The sequence below is a fragment of the Lutra lutra genome, chromosome 1 (genome assembly GCF_902655055.1).
Source record: "Lutra lutra chromosome 1, mLutLut1.2, whole genome shotgun sequence".
Taxonomy (NCBI): Eukaryota; Metazoa; Chordata; class Mammalia; order Carnivora; family Mustelidae; genus Lutra; species Lutra lutra.
The window spans coordinates 513,865-538,723 of NC_062278.1; the positions used below are offsets into that span (position 1 = coordinate 513,865).

General features: G+C 59.9%; 1 protein-coding gene across 4 annotated transcripts in view; it reads right to left on the bottom strand.

The window, feature by feature from the left end:
* Positions 1-3,863: 3,863 nt before the first annotated feature.
* The window catches only part of COL6A2 (collagen type VI alpha 2 chain), a 30,084-nt gene continuing 9,088 nt past the window's right edge, over positions 3,864-24,859 (bottom strand). Inside the window, exons 2-28 of one of the 4 annotated variants that reach the window (XM_047717911.1) lie at positions 20,184-20,323; positions 19,462-20,099; positions 19,246-19,266; positions 18,831-18,896; positions 18,065-18,118; positions 17,935-17,979; positions 17,599-17,625; positions 17,368-17,394; positions 17,240-17,284; positions 16,710-16,763; positions 16,275-16,337; positions 15,680-15,742; positions 15,310-15,399; positions 14,655-14,717; positions 13,855-13,917; positions 13,645-13,707; positions 13,196-13,258; positions 12,878-12,928; positions 12,510-12,545; positions 12,172-12,234; positions 12,014-12,076; positions 11,818-11,853; positions 11,593-11,638; positions 11,255-11,407; positions 10,574-11,026; positions 10,384-10,422; positions 3,864-5,069 (exon numbers count right to left, since the gene is read on the bottom strand). In XM_047717911.1, coding sequence (XP_047573867.1) covers positions 4,471-5,069; positions 10,384-10,422; positions 10,574-11,026; positions 11,255-11,407; positions 11,593-11,638; positions 11,818-11,853; positions 12,014-12,076; positions 12,172-12,234; positions 12,510-12,545; positions 12,878-12,928; positions 13,196-13,258; positions 13,645-13,707; positions 13,855-13,917; positions 14,655-14,717; positions 15,310-15,399; positions 15,680-15,742; positions 16,275-16,337; positions 16,710-16,763; positions 17,240-17,284; positions 17,368-17,394; positions 17,599-17,625; positions 17,935-17,979; positions 18,065-18,118; positions 18,831-18,896; positions 19,246-19,266; positions 19,462-20,099; positions 20,184-20,295 — 3,096 coding nt within the window. In that variant the 5' untranslated portion in view covers positions 20,296-20,323 and the 3' untranslated portion in view covers positions 3,864-4,470. Of the gene's footprint in view, positions 5,070-6,223; positions 7,333-10,383; positions 10,423-10,573; positions 11,027-11,254; positions 11,408-11,592; positions 11,639-11,817; positions 11,854-12,013; positions 12,077-12,171; positions 12,235-12,509; positions 12,546-12,877; positions 12,929-13,195; positions 13,259-13,644; positions 13,708-13,854; positions 13,918-14,654; positions 14,718-15,309; positions 15,400-15,679; positions 15,743-16,274; positions 16,338-16,709; positions 16,764-17,239; positions 17,285-17,367; positions 17,395-17,598; positions 17,626-17,934; positions 17,980-18,064; positions 18,119-18,830; positions 18,897-19,245; positions 19,267-19,461; positions 20,100-20,183; positions 20,324-24,859 lie in introns of those variants that run through there. The other 3 variants (XM_047717919.1, XM_047717934.1, XM_047717929.1) reach the window with 3 other exon arrangements.

Genomic DNA, 24,859 nt, shown 5'->3' on the forward strand with positions numbered 1-24,859 from the left:
GTGCCTATGTGGTATGTTTGGGCTGGAGGAAGGGAAGGGCTGGGCTCAGTGGGCAGGAGCAGGGACCCCGAGATGAGTGAGCACGGGGAGAGGTAGTCAGGCACATGGGGGCGTGGCACGAGGTGACACACTGGCTCCAGGGTCCCACAGACGTGTGTGACATGCTGCTGGAGGCTGAGCCGGGCCCCGCGTCACTGGGAGCACCCAGGACTCAGGGCAGGCGCCTGCGGCTTGGTGGCCCTGGGGTCATGCAGGGGACAGCAGCCCCCTGCCAGATGGCAGGGCTTCCCCATCCAGTCTCAGGGAGGAGGTGAGGCCAGTATTGCCTGAATCGTGGGGGGCTGTGGCCAACGTCTGCTGCTCTGGAGACACTGGGGAATCCTGGGGAGGGGACGCATTCCCCTGACTGGCTGGGAGGTGACAAAGCATCAGACCTGGGGCTCCCAGGATGAATGGACCCCGGCCACAGGCTTCTCTCACAGCAGAAGTCCAGGGGGCCAAGACCCAGCGATGTGGGTCCTAGGAGGACAGCTCTCCTGTCTCCCAGCCCACAGCCCCTCTGCCTTCTCCTGCACCCCCCACAGGGCCTGGTGGCCCGGGACGGGAGGGGGTGTGCTGGGGAGCCCCTGGCTCCAGATTCAGATGCTGCTGCAAAGCTGACCATGTGGATGAGAGAGGCCCAGGGGGTCCTGGGTGGGAGCTCCAGGAGGCGGAGGGCAGCAGTGGGTGGGGCATGAGGTTGCTGGGTCTGGCCCCATCGGGGGCACCCAGGAGGCTGTGTGCAGGTGCCGTGTTCCCCAGGCAATGCCACTCCAGGGGCTCTGAGCCCTGAGTGAGTGTGGGTAGGCTCCACCCCAGGAGGGCCTTGCCACCGCCAGCTGCAGGCTGAGGTTTTCCCGGTTTAGTCTTCCAAAATAGGCAACGTGTCACGTGCTCCCAGACTGGACTCACCCGGGCTCCATGGGGACGCCTCGCTGCCCTGTCCCCGCCGGGCCCTTCACCCCTCCTCCGACAGCCGCTGTGTTCTTTCGTATGACTCCACGCTCATGCAAGCAAACGCAAGCACATGCGAACGCACATCCCTAATTCCTCCCTCACGCGTTAACGAGAGCGGGTTCCAGGCTGGGTTTCGATTCTACTTCTCAGGGGCACCTCTCTTACCGGCATTTAGAGAGACTCCTACTCAAAATGGGTTTTATTCACTCATCCTTTTCCCGTATTTTCTTAACCATTTCACTGTGAAATGTAAGAAACATTCAGAAACCATGACCAACAGCTCAATGATTTATGACCACGTCCTGGGTGACCCTCCCCCGTCACATAATCCCCCCCAAGTCCTACACCCCTCCCACACACCCTCCGTGGTGACCAGACCCCTGTTTTCCTGTTGGCCCATCTGAGAGAAGCAAGCATGGCGGTTTGCTGACCTGTCCTTCTGGTCCAGCATGTCATTCAAAGTCCTCGTCTCCTTGGCGGTCTGCTTAGATGACCTGTCTGTTTTGGTGAGGGCGGGCGTTAAAGTCGCCTACAGTTATAAGATTATCGTTGATGCGTTTCTTTGATTTGGTTATTAATTGGTTGATATAGTTGGCTGCTCCTGTGTTAGGGGCAGAGATATTTACAACGGTTAGATCTTATAGACCCTTGAATTATGATATAGCGTCCTTCCTCATCTCTTATGACAGTTTTGGTTTAAAATCTAATTTATCTGATATAAGGATCACCACCCCAGCTTTCTTTTGAGGTCCATTAGCATGGAAAATGATGTTCCACTCCCTCACCTTAAATCTGGAGGTGTCTTTGGGTCCACAATGAATCTCTTTGGGTCTTGCTTTTTTATTTACTGTGTGCTGGAGAGCCTGGAGGACTCTGTGACTTTTGATTGGGGCATTAGCCCATTACATTCTGGGTAACTATCGAAAGATATGAGTTTAATGCCACTGCGTTGCCTGTAAGGTGACTGTTACTTGTCTCTGTTCCTTTCTGGTCTATGTTACTTTTAGGCTCTCTCTTTGCTTACAGGACCCCTTTCAATATTTCTTGTAGGGCTGCTTTGGTGATTGAAAATTCTTTTAGTTTCTGTTTGTCCCAGAAGCTCTTTATCTCTCCTTCCATTTTCAATGACAGCCTAGCTGGATAAAGTATTCTTGGATGCATATTTTTCTCATTTAGTGCTCTGAGTATATCATGCCAGTCCTTTCTGGTCTGCCAAGTCTCTGGATAAGTCCGCTGCCAACGTTATGTTTCTAGCCATGTAGGTTAAGGACCTCTTGTCCTAAGCTGTTTTCAAGATTTTCTATTTGTCTCTGAGATTTGCAAGTTTCACTATTATATGTTGGGGGTGTTGACCTATTTTTATTGATTTTGAGGGGGTTCTCTGTGCCTCCTCGACTCGAATGCCTGTCCAGATTAGGGAAGTTCTCCACTATGATTTGTTCAAATAAGCCTTCTGCCCGCCCCCCTCCTCCTCTTCTGTGACCCCTATTATTCGAATAGTATTTCACTTTGGGTATCACTGATCTCTCGAATTCTCCCCTTGTGATCCTGTCATTGTTTATCTCTGTTTCTCAGCTTCCTTATTCTCCATCATGTGGTCTCTAGGTCACTGACCCTCTCTTACCCCAGCAGTAAGAGCCTCCATTTTGACTGCACCTTAGTAACAGCGTTTTAATTTCAGCCTCATTAGATGTTAGTTCTTTTACTTCTCCAGCAATTTCTCTTCTGTGCCTTTCTCAAGCCCAGCTAGTATCTTTGTGATCACCATTGTGAATTCTGACATCTTACTTGTCTCCATGTTGGCCACATCCCTGCCTGTGAGAACTGCCTCCTGCTCCTTCTTTTGGGGTGAGAGTCTCCATCTCGTCATTATGTCTAGAAAAGAAAAGATGAAGGAGAGAGAAATGACAAAAATAGCAACAACAGAAAAATACAAACAAAACAAACCAGAAGAAAACAGACACAAAAGAAGAAAAAATCAAACAAGAAATAAAACAGAACAAAACAGTAAGCTAGACCCTGGGTGTATTTTGGTCTGTTTGTTAAAAGAAACTAGCCTCCAAAATAGAAAAGAAAAATGCATGTGTATACAAAAACAAAATACAATGAAAGGAAACCAAAAATTAAAAACAGTATAAAAATTAAAAAAGAACTGATAAAATAATAACTGAAGCAAATAAAACTGGAAGACTCAAGAACGATAAAACCACAAATGCTATATTTGGTTTCCCCAAGAGCAGAACCCACGGTCTGCACGATGGTGACCTTGTCCTCGGTTCCTGCCAGTCTTCTGGCGGAGGGGCCTGCTGCGCTGGTTCTCAGGTGTCCTCCCTGTGGCGGACTCTGGGGGCTTGGGCTCAGGGAGCGGGTTGCGCTTGCACTAGGTGGTTTGCTCCCGGGGCGCTTCCGCCGGCCTGGAAAGGCTCCTTTCCTGGTTGTAGGACGGCAGCAGGTCCTTCTCCGACCTCCACTGGTCGTGCAGGTGCTCAGAACCATGTGAAAACTGTCTAGCTGGACTCAGGGCACCAGAGGAGATCAGGGTCCCCTACTCCTCCACCGTAACTCCTCCCCCCACAAACATTTTGAAAGCACGTTGGCTTACTCTGGGGCTAGAGGGACCGTCACTGACCCACCAGTGTTCTAAGCACAAGGCCAGCCAGACAGCTGTGGGTCCCACGGCTGAGGCCGTCTGGCCTTGACACTTGGGGTGGTATGGGGGCCAGTGCCTGGAGTCACAGCCTGCCTCCGGGACAGCGGGTCGGGTGGGGCACCATGAGCAGTCCCGGGGGCACGTGAGTGGTTGGAATGGCTCCTTGGCGCCTGTGGGGTTCTCTGGTGAGCACAGACACGAGGAGGCTGAGAGCAGGTGGCAGTTGAAAGCCTTTATTGTACTGGGGCGTGTGCAGACAGGAACGTGCAGGGCCTGCCGTCACAGCTCGGTCTGGGCAGGGGACTTCCAAAGGCCAGGCAGAGACCTGGGAGCAAGCCCAGCAGAACCGGTGGGGCCCACAGAGAGCCTCTGGAGGGCACCGGAGGGGCTGAGGAGTCCGGGGATGAGGCTGGACTGAGGAAGGCCAGGAGCCACCAGCTGCCCATGAGGGTCTGGAGCACTGGCCACCACAGCGCCCCTGCAAAGCCTCTGGGGTCCAGGGAGGGCGTGGAGGGGAGGGTGTGGACAGACGGACAGGAGCGTAGGGAGGCGGGACTCTGGAGAAGCTGGGGATGGGTGGGGCGGGTCCTCTTTTCCTGACTTCACACCCGCACCTGGAGATGGAGTCTGCAGCCCGCGCGACCTCTGGGTGAGTCTGAGTAGCACCATGGGTGGGAAGACGGTCCCCTCGGGGCTGGGGAGCCCGGGGCGCAGGCATGGCCGGGGGCTGGGAGTGAGAGATGGGGGCTGGAAGCCCGGGTCGCCTGGCAGGAGGGAGGGGCGGGGGGCGGGGGCAGGGGCCGAGGGGCAGGAGGGAGGAGGCGCTAACAGATCCAGCGGATGAACCGGTCAAAGAAGCCGGGCTGAGCCAGGCTGTCGTAGTCCTTCTCGCGGAAGACGGCGGTCGCGTCGCCCAGGCTGATCTTGGACAGCACGTCCGTGTCCACGTCGCCGCCCACGGCCACCACGGTGGGCACCACGTTCTGCTTGCGCATGGAGTGCACGGCCTCCTCCAGGCTGTCGTTGCCCGTGACGCCGTCGGTGAGGAACACGAAGGCCAGCTCGGCGTGACGGCGAGCCCCTGCCCGCGCGCCGCGCACCACGTGGTTGATGGCGTGCACGATGCCCGCGCCCACGTGCGAGAAGGAGTTGAGGTAGCGCGCGCCTTCCAGCGCCTGGTGGATGGCCGTCAGGTTGGAGGTGAGCGGGAACTCCACCTGCTGCTCGCCCGGGCCCCCGAACTGCAGCAGGGCCACGCGCGCGTTGTGTGGGTCGTCGTCCCTGCGCGCCAGCGTCAGCCGCCGGGACACCTCCTCCACGAAGCGCCGCGCCTTGTAGAAGTTCTGCTCGCCCAGCCGCTCCGAGCCGTCCAGCAGGAAGACGATGTCCACTGGCCGCTGCGTGCACTGGGCCACGTACAGCTCTGGGGGCAAAACGGGGTGGTGGGCGGGCGACCCGGGTGAGGCCCCACAGGCCGGGCCCTGCCCCTGCCGCCCCTTCCTGGCCACTCCAGGCCCTGGCACCGTCAGGTACCCCTGGCCGTGCCCTGTGCCCATCTCTGTGCACACCCCTCCCACTGGAGCCGTTAGAACCCCCCGGGGTTGTGGGGTTGCATCCAAGGCTCCCACCATCGGGACCCCGCACCACAGTGGGCCAGGGGTGGCCCCAGCTCCTGGGAACCTGTCACCGTCTCTGCTGGTTTTGCGGTCATCAAGGCACGCTCCAAACCTGAAGGCTGAGTGGATTATTTCCACCCTCCAAGCACCTTCTCTGCCCAGTCACCTCCTCCAGGCCCGTCTGGGCAGGAAGCAGACCCCAAAAGGGCCACAGTCCACAGTAGGGGTGGGACGGAGGATCGGGGAAGCTGTCTTTGCATTTGTAATCCACTAAAAAGATCTCATAAGACCTCCAGTCCTGAAGCCCCCAGGATGTGAGGACCCACATTTGGCCATGACCCCCTTCCTCCCTGTGGTCCCAGAGCTGCGGGACACTGGCTGGGCCGCGTCTCTCCCAGCTTTGGGAGCAGCGGGGGATGGAGCCTGTGTCCTCCGTGACTGGACATCTCTCCGGTGGGCGGTGAGCACGGGCGTGGCCCGACCCCGGCAGCAGCTCCCTGACTCGCTGTTAGCTGAGGAGAGCCCTGCTCCCACCTGGGAGGTCACCTGCCCTGGACTGCCAGGCAGTGCTGGGGGCAAGACTGCAGCCAAGGCTGGGGCCAAGCGTCTGGGGGACGTGGGCGCTCCAATACAGCCTGGAAACCCACTCCTCACATATGTGGGCTGTGGTCCACCCTCTGCAGAATGCAGCCCGGCCCCTCCACCGTGGCCTTGCTGGAGACCACACCTCCAACCGCGGCTTGGGCTGGGGGAGGACGGAGCTGGCCATCCTGCTGGCGTCCAGCTTCTTAGCTCTGCGGGCCCCAATCTGGGATATGGGGCCCAGTTGGTTGACCCCTAGGGCCAGGAGGGTGTGGACCCCATCAAGGAGGAGGTCCTGACTCCCGGCACCGACTAGCAGGGCCTCAGCCCAGGCCCCAGCCACAGCACGTCACCCCAGCACGCCACGGGACCACAGCAATGCTTTCACGCTTTTCCAGCTTTTATAGCATGTATAGGATGTCACAGCATCTGAGGGTGGCCAGGCCACTGGCAGGCGGAGCCACATTTCCAGCAGGCAGGATTTTTTTTTAAGAAGCTTATATTAATGACGTAGCTTATCTTGTCGGCCGAGCAGATGAAAAGCAGCTTCTGCTTTAAATCCACGTCTAGCAAGCCAGCTGGGTGCCCCCGCGCTCCCAAGTCACCACCAGCAAAGACACGCGTGGGGGACGCCGGCCTCGGGCCGATTTCCTCAATGCAAAACCAGGGAGGCCGAGAAAAATGCACGAGGTGGTGGCGGCAGGCACAGGGGCTGCAGGGGAAGCCGGGAGTTCTGGGATTGTGAGGCTCTGCTCGTCTCTTGTGTTTTGGCTAAATAATGGCCTCCCCAAAGATGCCCGTGTCCTAAACCTCGAGACTGAATATGACCTTACAGGGCAAAGAAAGACGTGCGGAGAATTAAATTACGAGCCTGAGACTACTCTGGATTCTCCAGTGCGCCCCAAGCGCCACCAGAAGGTCCTTATAAGGGGGTGGAGGGTCAGGCTCCAAGGAGGGACCACGTGACACCAGCGGCAGAGACAGGAGCTGGAGGAGGCAGGAAGTCCTCCCCAGAGCCCCTGGAGAGAGTGTGACTCCACCACCCCTGGACCTTGGACTTTCGGCCCCAGACTGAGAGACGATAGACTTCTGTTGTTTCAAGCCCCTTCGTGTGCGGTCGGCCGCCCCAGGTCGCTAAGAGGCTGGGTGGGGTAGCTCGGGTCAGTCCTGCCCGCGGGCAGCCTCCGCAGCTTCAGCAGAGCGCCAGCGCCGTCTCGGGGTCCCCCACGATGTCCCTGTGCACCAGCTTAAATGTGTCAATGAACAGTTCCATCCAGTCCTGCCGCTCGCTTCCTGTGGCGAACTTGGCTCGCTCGGCGGTGTAGACCAGCACGGCCACCAGCCTGGAGTAGGCGGCCGGGTCCTGCGTGAACTCCGTGGCGTTTAGCAACTGTTGGATCAGGGGGATGGTCCTGGGGAAGGAGGCATCGGGGCCCTCTTCCGTGCGGAGGAAGGTGACCGGGGGCTCGCTGCCAGGCCGCGGTCCATCTGCGGGGGCATCCAGAGAAGGCTTTAAGGGACTAAGCTGGCATGAGTGGGCCTCCCGCCGCCCTCCTGGGCTGAGCGAACTGAGAGCCGAGGCACCTCTCTCTTCCAGGATGACTTAGGACCACAGTGAGGACAGCTGTTGGGCTCAGCAAGGGTGGGGTGGGGGGGAGCTGCGGCACCCCTGTCAGCGTGCGGGGCCAGAGCTCACAGCAGGGGTGGGAGCCAGCAGCACCTTCGGCGTCCCCACAAGACTCTTGGCACACATGGTGGCACTGAGACTTGACTGGTCTCGGGTTCGGCTTCAGCAGCTCAAGGCTCTGCCCCCGGGGGACCCCAGCCCCCCTCACGACCCCTGACCCGGAAAACTGCTGTGGGACAACCTGGCTTGTTTCAGTTCTAACCCTGTGACGGGCAGGGGGGTCCCTGGGCCCCTCCCAGAACAGTTTCCAGAAAGCTTACGATGATCAGTCCTTCTCTGCTCTTCGAGACGCCCTCCGTTCCCCGCCCAGAACTGGCCCCTCGAGGACCCGGGAGCGGCTGTGCCTCCCACCCTCGGGGCTCCCGCGCTCTCTTCCGGCCCCCCTGGGAGCGCAGGCCGGACCCCGCGGGCGCCTTGCTCCCAGTGCACCCCAGCCTCTGCCCTGGGGGCCCAGAGCTTGCTTTCTTCTCTGGGGGGTGGCAGGTACCCAAGCCAGGTGGCCTGGTGGCACGGACCCCCCGCCCCGGCCCACACGCTACCGTCTGTGCCTCTCCCCTGCACGCCCACCCCGGAGAGTCTCTGCCTCTGTTCCAGGGAGGCGGGGCTCGGGTCACCCTGGGGCTCCCCCTCCTGTGGCAGCTCTCCAGGACCAGCCTTCACCGCCTCAGCTGCCGGCCAGCTCTGCGGCTCCCTGAAACTATCATGGCTCTGACCCAATCAAGCAAGCTGCCCCCTGGCCGGATCCAAGCCTAGGGTTGGCTGGGCCTCTGGGTAGACAGGGCCGTGTGGCCCAGAAGGTCAGGGTCATGCCCAGCCAGCGGCGCCCATCCAGCCCAGTTTGTGGTCTCGAAATGTGGAGCAGCACACTCAGCCCCTGACGGGCCCGGTTTGCGGGATCTCGTTCCCCAGCGACCTCTGTTTTTTTCCTCTCTGGCCACAACGTCTAAGAAACCTGGAAATTCTTGTCACTGTAAAGGAGAAACTTGTGAGTTTGACAGAGAAGATAACTGGGAGAAGGTGGACAAGGGCCTCCTGGGAGGCCACTCCCTTTCACTGTTGGGTCTTGGAGGCTCAGGAGAAGCAAGGTCGCACGCCAGCGCCCAGCGTCAGACTAACAGCCAAACCCCACGGAGACATCACAGGAAAGGGCGCTGTGGCCAGACCCCTCTCAGGAACACAGACACGGAAGTCCTCAGCAGAATACGAGCAAATCAAGCCTAACCACACACAGAACGACTTACACACCGCGAGCAAGTAGGATTTATCCCGGGTGGGCAAGGTCGGCTCAGCCTCCGGAAACCAACGTCCTCCATCGCATCAACACGGCAAAGAGGAAAACCAGTGTCCTAACCCAAACTGCAGAGGCAGCCTGTGGCCAAGCCCACACTCACTCAGGATGAGTCCTCCGTAACTAGGAAGAGGGGGACTAACAACTTGACAAAGCTTGTCAGTAGAAAACCTTGGCTGACGTCGAGCTCAGGGGTCAGGAACTGGAAGCTTCCCTGCTGAGATTGGGCCAAGGACACTGGGCCCCTCCTGGGCCCTGGAAACCAGGGGTCAGGGTCTGGAGTCTGTTCACGGGGGGCCAACCTGACAGTGGGACCCACCGTGGGATGACCGGGGGGTCCTGCAGGGCAGGTGTATGGCTGCTCGGTGTGGCCTCCAGCAGAGACCCCCCGGCCCAGCTCTCAGGCTGGCAGCTGGGGTTTGGGCAGCTCTGCGCACTACAGACAGCCATCCCTGGAGGACTTGAGGGGCCCGAGGCCCAGGCAGCACCCAGACTGAAGCAGAGCTCACAGCAGCCATGGTGTGGGACCACCGCGATGACCATTTTCTAGGAAACTCTCTGTCAGGACAAGTGTGGAAACCCCTGCCCCCAACTCAACACAGTTCTTCCCTCAAGCTGCCTCTACTCCTTTGCACCTGCCCAGGGGGCCCACCAGATGCCCCGCGAGGAGCCAGCATGCAGGCCCCGGAAATGTCCGCTCTGCCTGGCAGGCGATGGTGTGGGCACGGTGTGGGCACGGGCCTCGTGGTTCTTGTCTGTGTTCCCCACTGGGTCGGCCGGCACAGCCTGGCCTGCCCGCTACGGAGGCCCACGCCACACCAGCTCCTGGGAGGACCCAGGCCTGGTGCCCATGTCCCAGCCGGAGGGCCCGGTGCTGGTCCCAGGACCCTGGCAGGCGGGGCGGGGTCACCGAGGGGAGATCTCAGCTCCTGGCTCATACTGGCAGCTCCACGGGCCCAGTGGCCCCAGCCCCTGTGCCACAAAGCCTTGGGGGTGGCGGCTCGGGGCCCACAGAGCATCCTGCCCCCTTCCCTGGCCCACAGTACCCTGGGACAGCTTCTGCGTGTCCCCAGCAGCCTTAAGCCCAGAAGTAGCCATGTTGAGCAAGGGGCCCAGGCCCCCGACACATGCCAGGGTCTGCTTCAGAGACCACAGCTCGGGGCTGCGGAGGCTGGAAGCAAGAGCGTCCACTAGTGGCCGCGTGAGGCTATGCTCCCTCCCTCCACGGCTGTTCACCAGCCACCTGGTGTGCCGTGTCCCAGGCTCCTGCCTGCGCGGTTGAGATGGTTCTGGGGTGTCTGTCCCTCCCGGGCGGTGGTCAGGGACACCACAAGGCCAGGCACGTGGACGGGAGCGCACACGCCCAGAGTGCACTGGGCTCGGAGGGGCTTGGGGGCTCAGGACGGCCAACCTCGCTCCCAGCCCCTCCGCAGACGTGCCAGGGTCCTGGGGCTGAGTCGCCCATCTAAAGTTTTCTCACTGCGGGGGGGTCCCGCAGCGGCCCCTCCTCTCCAGCCCCGGCCGCTTGAGTCTGGGGTGGGGGGCTTGGCACCGTCCGAGTTACCTGTTTGGCAGGGAAGGTCTGGGCACACGATCTGAGGGTCTAGGAGCAAGGAGAGAGGCCGGGGGGTACCAGTCAGTGTCCGCTGGCCAGACCAGGGGCTGAATGCCCTCAGCGACCGCCCCCTGCCCCTTCTGCCCTCCTCAGGTCCTCCTTCCCCAGTGCGGACTGGGCTGCACAGGCCGCCACTCACCTGGGCACAAGACGTCCTCCATGTCGTCGATGAACTTCTCGGCCACCAGGTCAGAGAAGAGGCTCATGTTCCGCACCTGCTGGGGCTTGTCACAGGCGATGGAGTATAGGTTCTCGCTCTCGTGCGTCTCGTGGAACATGTCGCCGATGCCGATGGCCGTCACCGTGACGTCGTGGTTGCACAGGGCCCGCAGGTTGAGGTCATCGTCCCGGGGGTCGTGGCGGCCATCCGTAATGACCACCGCAAACACCCGGGTCTTCTGGCGCCGGCTCTCTTTGATGAGCTGGTTGTAGGCGAACTTGAGGGCTGAGGGCGTCCAGGTGCCACCGGCGATCCACTCCAGGTTCTTGACGGCCTCCTTGAAGCTGGACAGTGAGTCGATGCGCTCGTCGTCCAGCTGGATGGCCTCAAAGGTGCCCTCGTGGCTGTACTGCACCACGCCCACGCGGGTTCCTGCGGCCGAGGGCGGGGCATGAGGGTGCGGCTGCGGCCCCCGTGACCCCAGCCCCCAGCACGCCGGCCCCCACCCCTGCACCCCTAACCCCCACCCCCCCAAATGCCGCCCCCCCCACCGCCGCACCCCCGTGGCTCTGAGCAAAGCTGACCCCTGTCGGCCCGCCGGCCCCTCCCATGCACGGACCTCCCGCCCCCCCCGCCCCGCCCACCACAGGCACAGCTGACCCGTCTCTGACTTGGGGTCCTTGGCAATGGCCCCCAGCCTGTTGACCACGTTGATGACGAAGTTCTTCTCTAGAGTGAAGTTGGTGTAGCCGATGCTCTCGGAGCTGTCGATGACGAACACCACGTCCAGGGCCCCGCACCGCTTCTCGCAGTCTGCGGGCCGGGTGCAGGGTCAGGGTGAGGGGCAGACGGCAGTGTCTGCGGACCCCCGTCCTGGGGACACACGCCCGGGTGCACGAACGGGAGGGTGTGACACAGAGGGACGACCCGACCCCTGGACGAGAGCCCCCCAAGGACATGAGGCTCCAGCTCTGCCGCCATGTGGGGCCGAGGCTCACCGCAGCAGCCGCACGTCTCCCTCACGTAGGTCATGACGTCGCACTCCTGCAACACGGGGGCGTCAGTCCCGGGCCAGGAAAGCGAGCCCCCAGACGGGCGGAGAGGGGCTTCCAGGAAGTCTACTCGCTCCTGCTGGCCCCGGCCGCTGAGCTCCCAGGGCTGCCCTTGCTTTCCTACTTTGGAAGGGAGGGAGGACGCGGGTTCCATCCCTGCCCAATACTCACCGTGAGGCCGGGGTCTCCAGGGGGGCCGGGCTCTCCCTGGAGGAGGAAGGGTGACGCTGAGAAGTGGCCTGTGTCTGGGCTGGGCAGCCCCCGCCCCCCCGGCACTGACCCCGCCGTCCCTCTGCCGGCATGACCCTGAGGTTCAGCGTGGCCCTGGGCTAGACCAGAGGGCTGGAGGCACCAGCAGTGGACCTACCTCGGGTCCTGGGGATCCTCTCGGCCCCCGAGGGCCAGGCTCGCCAGGGGGACCAGGATCTGCCTGAGGAGGGAGAAGAGCAGGTGGGTGGCGGCCTCGACCCGGCGCCCTCCCCGTATACCCCGCGGCCCCCTACGCCCTCGGCCCTGGGTACTCACAGGCTCGCCCTTCTCGCCTTTCCTCCCGGGCGCTCCCTTGGCACCAAAGTCACCTCTGCCCCCCTGGGACACAGGACACTGGTCAGCCTGGGGCAGGGAGCTTGGCACAGCCCCCCACCCCCAGGCAAGACCTCTAGGGAGTCTGTCCGGGGCGGGCATGCTTCCGTCAGAAGAGCCCGCGCCAGGCGGCTGGGTGGGGTACGCAGTGGCGTTTGGGGGTACTCGGCAGGAGAGCGGCCAGCAGGCTCAGGGCTCAGCTCAGGAAGCTCTCTGGGGCCAAGGGTGGGTGAGGGGCGTGCAGGCCGCCCCGGTGGGTGCGGAGGCCTCTACAGACGTACCTCAGGGCCCGGTGGGCCAGGCTCGCCTTTCTCTCCCTGGGAAGCAAGCACAGGTCACCGTAACTCAGCGCAGAACCGGAAGGGCTGCCCTGGGGCGGGAGCTGGCTCTCCTGGGGACCCGAGATTTTTGGAAGCCCCTCCTGCCCCCTAGGGTGGTCTCAGTTTTCACAATCCGTATGAAGCCGTGAGCGCTGCGGGTGAACGCCACACCACTCGCCCGTGTCTGGGACAATTTCTGGGGCTCTGCACCCGACGAGTGACCCCTGGCCCACTCGCCCTCGCCCCATCCCCCAGGAGTGAGGCCCTCACAGGAACTAGTGAGAACCGTCAGGGCCTCCCAGGGACCCCCAACTCCTGCCAAGACTTACGGGTGTTCCTCGGGGTCCTGGGTAGCTGAATCCAGGCCTGCCGGGGTCCCCCTGCAGAGTGGGGAAACTGGTCAGGGAGGGTCCAGTGGGAAAGGAAGGGGCTAGGCTGGCACGCGCCGAGGACCAGGATGAGGACAGACGGGGCTGGGCTGCTGGTCGGGGGCTGTGTGTGCAGAGAACGGGAGGGGCTGCCTGGCCCCCTCGGATTCCCCGTGCCAAGGGAGCTGGGCCTGCCACGCTCCTGGCAGCCTTACCCGAGAACCGAGCAGGGGCTCAGGCCCCTGAGGCCGGTCTTGCCTAGAGGGGGAGGGAACGTACCTTGGGACCAGGCTGTCCTGACTCTCCACGGGGACCAGCGTCGCCGGGGTCTCCCCGAGATCCCTGAGGGCAGAGAGGACGCAGAGTCAGCACAGATGAGCACGGACCACTCCAAGCAACACTACCATTCTCCCCTGCTGTCCTCTGGGGACTGGGCTACCGGTGTTCGCCTCCTCTAGGTGCCCCGCCCTGGCTCCCCGGCCCCGCACCTTGCCTCCCCCTTGCGGCCCCTCCTGATGCGGCTGGATCCCTCAGGGCAGGATGACCGTGTGAGGGACACAGGGTGCCCCCCCCACCTCCCGCGCTGCTGCCCGAGTGTGTCATGGGAACCGTGTCCTGGGGATGGGAGACCCACGCAGCACTATGGGGGGGGGCGCGGTGAGACTGAAGGGCAGCAAGGGGCCTGGGCCCCAGGGCCACAGGACCCTCCTGGGTGTCCTGCTACCGACCTTCTTCCCGGGCTCTCCGAGAGCCCCCTGAGGGCCTCTGGGTCCAGGCAAGCCTCGGTCTCCCTGGAAAAAAGGAGAGCCCGCTGTCAATCACTGGAAACTAGGGAATGGGGGGTGTCCCTGCTGGGCAGGGAAGGGCCAGGGGTCCTCGGGGGCCCCAGCTGGGAAGCTGGGTGGCTCCCTGCCCCGAGGACGAGCGGCCTCACTTACCTTGGCTCCTTTGTTGCCGACCTCTCCGGCCAGACCCCGGGGACCCTCAGGGCCAGGGTCTCCCTACGAGCAGAGAGGTGGCGTCAGTCTTGGGCAGGTGGAGGGGCAGGGGAGGGGAGGGGCTCATTTAACTCCCTGGAAAGGGTGACACCTATGTAGTCACCTGCACCAGGGAAGGGACTGCCATGCGTTTCCCGGAGGGGCAGCACCTCCTTCAAGCCCTCGACCCGCATCTGGTGGGGGACTGTTGGCCCTCAGATTTACCACAGACAAAGCCATCCTGAGCCAGCTACTGTGAGGAGCTGCTGGGTGGAGCAGTGCGCAGCCTGCCCAGCAGTGCGCGGCCCTCATGCAGGGAGCTATGCACAACCCTCATGGCCTTACCCTGCCCACGCTCCTCAGCAGGGAGTGTGGTTGGGGGTCACTGTCTGAGAACCTGCAGGGGGTGCTTCCACCCCCGGCAGTGGCCAGATACCAGGGGTCCTTTTTTTTTTTCTTTTTAAAAGATTTTTATTTATTTGAGGGAGAGCAAGAGCGAGAGAGCACAAGCGGAGAAAGGGCAGACGGAGAAGCAGACTTCCCACTGAGCAGCGGCTCCATCCCAGGACCCTGGGATCAAGACCTGAGTGGAAGGTAGACGCTTCACTGACGGAGCCACCCAGGCATCCCTGGGGGTCCCTTTTGTTTTCCGGGTGGGCCGCGGTGGGGACACTGTTGGTTGCCCCTCGTCCCAGGACCCTGTGGACACCACGGTGAGACCCCGGTGCAGAAGCAGCCGACGGCACCCCCCAGACACTCACCTTCTCCCCCTTGGGGCCGTTGCTGCCTGGGCTGCCCTTGGCTCCTGGGTCCCCTCTGCGCCCCTGCAGAGGACAGGTATGTGTGTGGGGGGACCTGATGGTGGGGCCACGTGGGGACCCCGTGCTCTGCTCTCCTCTCTCGGACACGGGCTTTGGGGGAGGGGCCTGGTCCTCTGTTGGGTAAGTTAAGTTGCCACCAAGGATTTAGGATGTGAGGGGCTCCCGGTCAGCGTGTGACACCGGGTCAATTAGGGGTTTTAGTTGATGTGACCGGGGCCCTGCCTGGACCAGCAATCAGCATGGTCACTCCGTCCACTTCCGGGCCCGGGCTCAGGGTGTTTCCCCCTCGAGGGTCAGCCCTGCCATGGGGGGCCCACAGAGTGTGCGCCCGAGTCTGTGCTCAGCCCTTGGGGCATCCTGCTGGGAGGGCGACTTGGGGGCATGAGGCCAGTCCCCAGGCAGGGGTGCAGCCGAGCCCGGGCCCGGCCAGCAGGGGTTCTGCCCTACCCGGAATGCTTCACTGGTGATGTCCAGAGCAGGGTGTGTGCAGGAGGGGTGAGGCAGGTGGGTCAGGCCCAGAGGGGACAGCCCACCCTGGCCATCCCACCCGGAGCCCTGGGCCCCGGGCACCGGTGGGGGCAGAGTGTGAACTCACAGGCTCGCCTTTGGGTCCTCGGGGCCCTGGTCCACCCTTGGCACCTTTCACGCCAGGACTTCCCGGGGAACCGTTGTTGCCTTGGTAACCCTGGGGGGAGGAGCCACGTCAGCCCCATAAGGAAGTGCCCTGCGGAGTGTCCTCACCCCCAGCCCCTTTGCCCTGCTGCTGCATGGGACCGGGTCTGCCTCAGGGAGTGGGGGTGCCCGGGTTCCCCAGCAGTGGAGGGTCTGGCCGCGTGCTCAGAGCGCAGGGCTGGCCAAGATGCCATTGTCCTTACTGCTCCCTCCCCGATCTGTGCTGGTGTGCACGGTTGGCATGTGGCTTGGGGTGGGGGAGTGGGGAGCAGCGACCAGCCAGGGGCACTTGCCTTGCTCCCTTTGGCCCCGTTGTCTCCTGGGGGTCCTCGGCGTCCCGGGCGGCCAGCATCTCCCTGGGAAATTTTGGAGAGATCAGCCTCCCATCCCTGAGACGGTGGCAACAGGGCAGGAGCCGGCTCCAAGGGGCTGGGCCCGCGTGGCTGCACGGGGAGCTCATCAGACCCGGGGCCCGTCCGTGGGGCTGCCTTCTTGGGAGGGGCTGTCGTCCTGCTCCTCCAGAGGCCTGGGCAGCCAGCAGGGTGGACGCGGAACAGCCACGGCGCCTGAGAGCTTGGCAGAGGGACCCCGCGAGGCCTGGGAGGATGGTGGTTTCATGGCTGGGGCCCCTTGGGCACCGCAGAGCTGCCTGACCGGACACACGGTCCTGAGCTGGCCACACACTGGCATTTTTGGGCAAGGCACCCGCAGCTCCCGGGTGGGAGTGCCACCACCCCTCAGGCAGGGCGTCCCCAGGCCTCCTACTCCCGAGGGCCACTCTGCAGAGACGGGCCCTCTCTGCGTGGCTTCTTGGCCGGGCTGTCCCCCGCACTCCCCCAGAGGCCTGGCGCTGCCCTCGAAGGCCCATCACCCTGGCCCGCAGCCTACCTTGATGCCCTGGTCCCCTTGCTCCCCAGGGCTGCCGGCTTCCCCTGCGTATCCGTCGGGGCCCTGCAAGACAGAGTGACAGGGCTGTCCCAGGCTGCTGCCTAGAGCTGTGCGGGGCTTTCCCGGGGCCCAATGAGCAGAAGCCCGGTGCACCGGGTGCTCCGCTGGGTCTGCGCTTCCAGAACCCACCGTCAGGACGCCCAGGAGCACCACCCCAGCCCGCCCCAGAAGCCCCGAGAGTATTTCCTCATCCTGAGGCCACAGCTCTGGCTGAGCCCTGGGTGGGGATCAGGGACGGGCAGGAGAGAGGCTGCAGAAAGGGGCCACGCCAAGTGGCTCCCTGCTTCCTCACTGCAGCTCCAGGGGCTGGCCACCACCCTGCCCTGCCACCCCCTGCCAAGACCCTGCGTCTCCCGGAGCCCGAGCTGGCCTTACCCGACTCCCGGGGTCTCCCTTGCAGCCAGGAGGCCCGATGCGCCCCAGCTTGCCCTGGAGGAGAAGAGGGGAGCAGAAGGTGGGTCAGGGTTACGCACCAATGGGCAAATGTGCAGGGGCGGTCCCCTCTGTGTCATTCCCAGAGGGCACCCAGCTGTGTGTTCAGGGGCTGGACGGTATGGCAGCCTCTCTGCGGGTGGCAGGCCAGGTCCCTGGGATGTGGCTGGAGCATGAGCCCCCACCACCCCCCCCAGGCTGGATCTGGGCTTCCAGAGCCCAGGCTGGAGACTCCCGAGAGCTGGTCCTCAGAAGCAAATGTCCACGCTGGCTCGTGCCATGTTCTTATCTGTCCTGTGTCCCTGGCTAGGTGCCAGTGGGGGCCGTCCAGCCACAGGCTGTGGGCAGTGGCCAGGGGCCCCAGAGGCCCCAGGTAAGGACCCAAGGGTCTCGGGGAGGCTCTGCTCCCTCCTATGTCAGAAACGCTGCCTGCCGTGCCCCTGGCCCGGGGAGGGGCCCGAGATGCACTCTACCTTCTGTCCATCGGTCCCGTTCTTGCCGGCCAGGCCAGGAGCCCCCTGGAGGGAGAGGTGTGATCATCAAGCCTTGGGGCGGCGGGAAGGTGGGGTGCCCCGCCCGCCGGCCCAGACAGCCTGCTCACCTTCCTCCCGTCGGCTCCAAATTCACCCTGTGCAGGAGGAAAGTGAGGCTGGTTAGCTTGGAGTCCCACAGACGCCACTGCCTCTGGGGGCCAGGTCTGCCTCAGACCAAGCAAGAGGCCAGAAGGATCCCAGAGAGGGCGCCCCTCTGTGACGCCAGATGCGGGGCCCCCATTGGGGCCACGATGCATTGACAGATGCTGCTGGGCTCTGGGGCCACGTCACAGTCTCACCTTCTCTCCTTTGAAACCAGGAACACCCTGAGGTCGGAAGAAAGGAAGAGCGGCGTTACTGGGGGTGCGTGCGCCCCAGATCGGGGGGGGCAGGGGAGCCAGCGGCGTTACTGGGGGTGCGTGTGCCCCAGATCGGGAGAGAGCAGGGGCAGCCAGTCCTGGCTCGGTTCAGGGACAACATTCAAGATACCGAGGCTCTTGGCTTGCCCTGGGGATGAAGGGGGTGGGGGGCCTGGAGACAACCTGACCCTGTGGGCCAGCCCCCACCCGGCCCAGACAGCCCTTGGCCTGTCCCCCCGACCCCTAGTCACGGGGGCAGGGCTGGCAGCGACTTGCCTTGGGTCCTGGGAATCCAATGGGGCCTTCGATGCCTGGGTCTCCCTATGGAGGAAGAATAAAGAGCCACAGCTGAGCCCCAGTCCTGGGGACCTGGGGCCTAGGGGGCAGGGGTGTGGAGGACACTCACCTGTCGTCCCTTCTGCCCAGGCTCTCCTGGCTCGCCCATGTTGCCCTTGGCACCCTAAATGCAGATCATGGAGAAAGGGATAAACTAAGGCAGGAAGCAGGTAGGTGGGCAGAGGCTTCTGAGCTGGTGTGTCCTGTTTTGTTTTGGGGGCTCCTTTGTGTCCCCTCAGATGTCATCGTGGGCGCCCCTTCCCTCATGGCAGGGCCACGGCTGTGAAGCTGCCTCCTCGGGGACCTCCGTGCCTGGGCTGTGGCAGGTGGCAGTATCACCGAGGATGGGGGCAGGGGAGCATCTAGCTGGGGACCTGGGGATGGGCATCTACACTCCTACTGGTCTAAACGGCTCCTTCCAGATTTAGAAGAGGGAAACGGAACTGCTTAGGGATAAGCTCATCTTCCCAGAGGTTCTCCCCTCCTCTGCCATCACGTGCGACCTCTGACCGAACTTCCGGGGTGTCTGACACCCCGGCAGTGAGCTCTGTAAGGAGTGGGAGCTCCGTGTGCTTTAGCAGGACCCTGTTCCAGGTCTCCCGCCCCGGCGAGTTTCCCTACTTCACCAGAGCTGCAACGGCAAAGCTAAGAATGAAAACGCATTCCTGCTTTTCTCAAAACGCCATTTAAGAGGAAGGAGATAAAAACTGGTTTTAGGTCTCCCAGGGTCAGAAGGGTTGAGACCGTCCTGGGCGCATGTGGCCCAATGTTTGGAGCTGAAGAGAGGCGGGGGCCTCCTGGCAGCTGGGACCCCGAGGGTGGGCTGGGCGTCTTACCTTCTGTCCGCGGTAGCCCTTGGGGCCGGGTGGCCCGGGGATCTCCAGACAGCTCACCTTGTAGCACTAAAACAAGAAGCAACGGGTGTTGGGGAAGGCTGGCAGGGAAAGCCCCAGGTGGGGGGCCAGGGAGGGAGCTGGTGGGGGGCCGAGGACCCCTGGGCCATCGACCGTTGGGAGCACGGGGCCGGATGGAGGAGCAGACTTGGGAGGCACCCAGGAGGCCCCGAACCCAAAGGCCCTCGGCCGATTCTGGGAGGACCAAGGGGTCTTGCTCCCTGGCCTCCTCCCGTTTGTCCCAGACCCCCGGGAGCAGCAGGGGGCTGGGGCAGTCATCATCTCTGCCAGGTCAGCGCCTCAGAGTCCCAGCGGGCAGCACCCGGCCGGGGCGGCAGGACTGGAAAATGCCTCTCACCTCTCCATAGGCTTCATGTTTCTGTGGAAAGGACAGAAAAAAATGCTACTTAGCCAGAGCCAGAGATTTGGGTGGGAATGGGGAGCTCACCCTCCCAGAGGGGTAAACTGAGGCCCAGAGCAGGGCACTGCCCAGTGAGGGAGTGGGTCTCAGGGCTCTGGCCTCCACCCCTGCTCCTGGTGCCCAGTGGGTGGGCGTGGCAGGGCAGCACCTCACCATGACCTTGATGATGCGATTGATGGTGTCCTGGTCGATCTCCAGGTCGGGACGCACGGTGGCGTAGTTGTTGCGGTAGAGCTCAAGGGGCATGCTGGCCATCTCCCGCAGACCCTGCTCGTTCGGGATCTGGTCGGGGGCCACGGTGAAGATCCGGATGCCCTCCTCGCGAGCCCGCTCGGCCTGCAGCTTGACGCCCCCGCACGGGCTGCCGGTGACGTAGCCGTCGGTGATGACCACCGCAAAGTGGACCCCGCCCTTGGCCTTGAGCTGCCGGATCTCCTGGGTCATGTTGGCCAGCGCGCAGTCGGTGAAGGTGCCCTTCCGGATGGAGACGATGCTGTCCAGGCTCTTGGTGAAGGAGGCCCGGTCGCTGTCGGGCGGGCTGAACACCCTCACCACGTCGGAGAAGTGCAGGCCCCCGTAGCGCCAGCTCAGGGCCACCTGGTCCAGGTAGGTCTCGTCCTGCAGCTGGCTGACAAACTGCCGCACGAACTGCCTCACGTGGTACAGCAGGCTGTCAATGGGCGACTGCATGGTGACGCTCTCCGAGGTGTCCAGCACGAAGTATACGTTGATGGGGCAGTCGGCCTTCTCTGGGGGCACGGGGGAGTCACTGGCCTGCCCAGGGCGGGGGCGTGCGGCGCGAGCCCGTTGCCAGGCGTCGTGCACGTGGGGGATCCCAGGCTCCACCCCACGCCCCCTCCCTTCCTACCCAATACCTGGGCAGCTGTTTCTCTCAGAGAGGCCGGGGGCGGTGACCTCCTGCTGCTGGGCGTGGACGGCCCCCAGGAGCCCCCAGAGCAGGAGGGCAGAGCAGGGACCTCGGAGCATCCTGGCAGCACCCACGCACCCTGACGTCCTGCAACGGGAGAAGCAGCCCACTGCCACCAGCGCCCAGTGCCCACGCGGGATCCCGGACAGCCGGGGCAGCACACAGGTGGGGCAGAGAGCACATGGGCTCGGGTAGACGCCCTTCTCCCTCGCCCTAGGCAGCCCGCGCACACACACACACTCAGGGGACGCAGAGCCTTGATTCTGGTTGGGTCTCGGTCGGCACTGCCCGTCTCTGCCCTGGGGGGTGGCGGCCGGGGAAGAGCAGAGGCATGGGCGCGCTTTGGTGCCATTTCCCTGGTGATGCCCCTTAATGCATTTTTGAGAGGAGGTGGATGGGTTTTGGCAGGCAGATTCAAGGTTCAATATCACTTGAGTTTCAGATTAGAGGAGCGAGTCCTGGCATTGTTAGAGGTGAATAGGACATGGCCCTGCCTCCCCAGGATAGGACATGGTCAGGTTAAGAGGCCATGACCCTGCAGGTAGGGGTTGTGACCCAGCCAGGTGGTGACGGTTGCCCAGACAAATGCAAAGCCCAGTGGGTGTGCCAGGGAATCCGGGCAGGCTTCCTGCATGAGGTGATGGAGGCCCAGACTGAGGGGACTGGCCAGAGGAAGGGGAGCACCTGGCTTGGGGAAGGTTCATTCAGGGAGGGCTGGGGATGGGGGCTGAGGAGATGGTAGGGGAGCAAGTCAGGGGCCCTGAAGAACCCGGGAGCCAAGAGCAAGTCAGAAGGCAACAGTCAGAGCAAAGAGGTTCAGAGCCATCAACCACATGCAACAGCCAACGTGGGGACCGCAGGGGCTTGGCGGGGCAGGGTGGGGGGCCGGTCAGGACTGAGCACTAGGGTGTGGGTGCAGCTTTGTCCTCCACTGCCCATCACCTTGCTGCCCCCAGTGCAGAAGCCGTGAGTCCCATCCTGTCCTGTCTGCTGTGGGAGGGAGGGGGTTGCCGAATCCATACCCCCCTGGCACCACTCCCTGCACGTGTGCACACACCACACCAACCACACGTTTCACACCCACCCTCACACACACTACCACACACACCGTCAATTCAAGGAGGCCCCCATAATGAAGTGTATTGTTGAAAGATGCTGCTCTCAAATGAAATGAAGAATTCTAAAAATAATCTACATGGGAGAAAAACACAATAGCAGCAACAAAGTTAAACAAAAAACAAAAAACACCTAAAGGGAAGAATCTTTTTGGTGTTGTCATGGGCAATCTCCGAGGTGGGCCCACTTCTTCCTGCTTCCTGGTGTCACCCTCTCACGAAATCCTCACACACTCAACTATCACCAGCCTGTATGACCAAAAGATCAGGTGATGGCGTGGCTTCCAAGACAAGGCCACAGAATACATCATGGGCGCTGTCTGGCCCTCCCTTTGGGTCCTCACAGAGAGGAAGCTAACTGCTGTCGTGTGAAGGCCCTCAGGCTGCCTTTCAGAACCCCAGGAGAGAGGGACTGAGGCCTCCAGCCACCAGCCAGGTGAGGGAGCCATCGCAGAAGCCCATCCTCAGCCCAGGCGAGACATCAGGTGAGCGGAGCCCTGGCCAATCCCCCCGACTGGGACGGCACCTCATCGGGGACCCTGAGCCAGAGCCACCAAGCCAAGCCATTCCTGACCCAAATCAATTATGACATTGTAAATGCTTATTGTTTTAAGTTACTAAGTTCTGAAGTAACTTATACATAGCAATAGATAACCAGTTCAGGCATCAGACTTTCCCTCCACAATATTGTACACAGAAAAACAAGGAGACAGTAACTGGAGAATTTTGAGAGGAGAATAAAATGACCCAAAGATGTCTGCCTTGTCAACTTAGCTTTCATGTTAAAGATAAAAGTCTCAGATGTAAAAGGGCTCACCTACATACCATTCCCCAAAAATTCTGCAGCAAACAGAGAAATGAATAAAAGTAAGAAAGCAAAGAAACTTGAGAAATACAGTAAAATATAAAAAATGAAGAAAAAAGGAATCAGAAAACTCAATATCACATGGATGAGTTGTGACAATACATGTGAACGCTGTAGATTCTTCTGTTGAAGACAAATGTTCCCATGCGCCCTGATGTTCATAGTAGCATTCGCTACAGTGGCCGAACAAGGGAAGCAGCCCGTGTGTCCATGGACTGATGAACGGATACGGAAGATGTGGGGTATATACAGTGGAATATTGCTCACCCATATGAAGATGACGTCTTGCTCTTTGCAATAACATGGATGGAGCTAGAGAGTGTTATGCTGACTGAAATCAGTCAGTCAGGCACAAATACCCTATGACCTCACTCAAATGTGGAATGTAAGAAATAAAAGGAAAAAAAAAGAAAAACCCAAAAACAGACTCTTGCTATAGAGAAGACACCGATTGTTACCAGAGGGGAGGTGGGTGGGGAAAAGGGTACAGTAGGTCATGGGGCATCAGGAGGGCCCTTGTGATGAGCACCAGGTGATGTAGGGAGTGTTGACACACTATATTGCACACCTGAAGCTAATAAATCACTGTATGTAACCACACAGGAGTCAACGTTAAAAAATGGATAAAGAAGATGTGGTGTATATATGTATGTGTGTATGTGTGTCTACACACAACACACACACACACACAGTGGTATATTACTCAGTCATAAAAAGGAATGGGATCTTGCCATTTGCAACAACACGAACCTAGAGAATATTATGCTAAAGACACGAGTCAGAGACATAGACCATGTGATTTCACTTGTACGTAGAATCTAAAAAACAAAACAAATGAATGAATAAACAAAAACAGATTCATCAATACAGAGAACAAACCGGTGGCTGCCAGGGAAGGTGGGAGTAGTAGAAGATGGTGATAGTAGATAAAGGGGATGAAGAGGTACAAGTTCCAGTGATAAAATAAATGAATCATGGGGATGAAAAGTACAGCAGGGGGAACACAGTCAGTCATATTGTACTAGCATTGTGTGGGGACACATGGTGACAACACTTATGGTGGCGAGCACAGCTGAAGGTACAGAACTGTTGAATCACTATGCTGTATGCCTGAAATTAATATGTTATGTGTCAACTATACTGCAATAAAAAAAGAAGGAAAAAAACATAAATATTCCTAAATTAGATCAAAAAGTGAAACCCATCTGGATGAGGTCCGTGAGAGTCACACTGGAGGTTGTCACAGACAGTGCAGAGAGAAGGAAGACAGGGTGAGACAGAGAGGACAGTGGTGGGACAGCGTGAGGGCCCATCAGAGGTGAGATGGAAGGGCAAGAGATGGGGCCAAGGACAAGGTAAAGGCTGCTTAGGAGTCTAGTTACGAGTCTATATGTATTGGATGTCATAATAAGATATATAAAGCAAAAGTGAAAAATTGAAGAAAAAGCTAACAAACAGGAAGCAGCAGAGGACTTTAACTCACCTTTGAAAGTTCCTGAGAGATCACGTAAACAACAACAAAGAGGAAATGAATGTTCTGTTTTAGAAAACTTTGATAGTATGGAGTAAGGAATATGTATTTTCTAAACATTTGGATTTGGATAATGTGCATGGAACACATGCACACAACTGCCTAGCTATCATCTATATCTATTTTTGAAACCTGCAAGTAGGGAATGCATGAACATTTTACAAAATTCAGTTCCAGAGTAACCACAAAAGCAGTTTTAATTAATTTTTTTAAAAATCAGAAATTTTAGGGGCGCCTGGGTGGCTCAGTGGGTTAAGCCGCTGCCTTCGGCTCAGGTCATGATCCCAGAGTCCTGGGATCGAGTCCCGCATCGGGCTCGCTGCTCAGCAGGAAGCCTGCTTCCCTTCCTCTCTCTCTGCCTGCCTCTGCCTACTTGTGATCTCTCTCTGTCAAATAAATAAATAAAATCTTAAAAAAAAAATAAAAATCAGAAATTTTACATGAAGTTTTCCAAACCACAATACAAAAGCAGTCACTGGTAAGACAGAAAAAAAAATCAAAACACCTGAAAATTTAAAAACTCTCTCGTTAAAACTACATAGGAATTAGTAACAATGAAGTTATACATAAAACAAATATGAGAAGACCAAAGCTGTAATTAGAGGACAATATATAGCCTTAGATGCTTTATGTCATAGGATAGGAAATAAGTGTAACAAATTAGGCACATCATTGAAGAAGCTAGGGACAAAAATAAATTAACAACAACGAAACCCAGGAAAACAAGAGAAAGAAAATAATAAGAAATAAACCAGCTGATTAAAAAAAAACAACGGTAGAATTATAAATAAATAAATAAATAAATAAATCCAAGAGCTGGTTCTTTGAAAGAGCCAATAAAGTAAAAAAACTTATCAAAGAGGGGGGCGCCTGGGTGGCTCAGTGGGTTAAAGCCTCTGCCTTCGGCTCCCGTCGTGATCCCAGGGTCCTGGGATCGAGCCCCATGTCGGGCTCTCTGCTCTGCGGGAAGCCTGCTTCCTCCCCCCTCTCTCTCTGCCTGCCTCTCTGCCTACTTGTGATGTCTCTCTCTCTCTGTCAAATAAATAAAATCTTAAAAAAAAACTTATCAAAAAATGATGAAGCCCAAATATAGTAACACAAATCTAGGAATG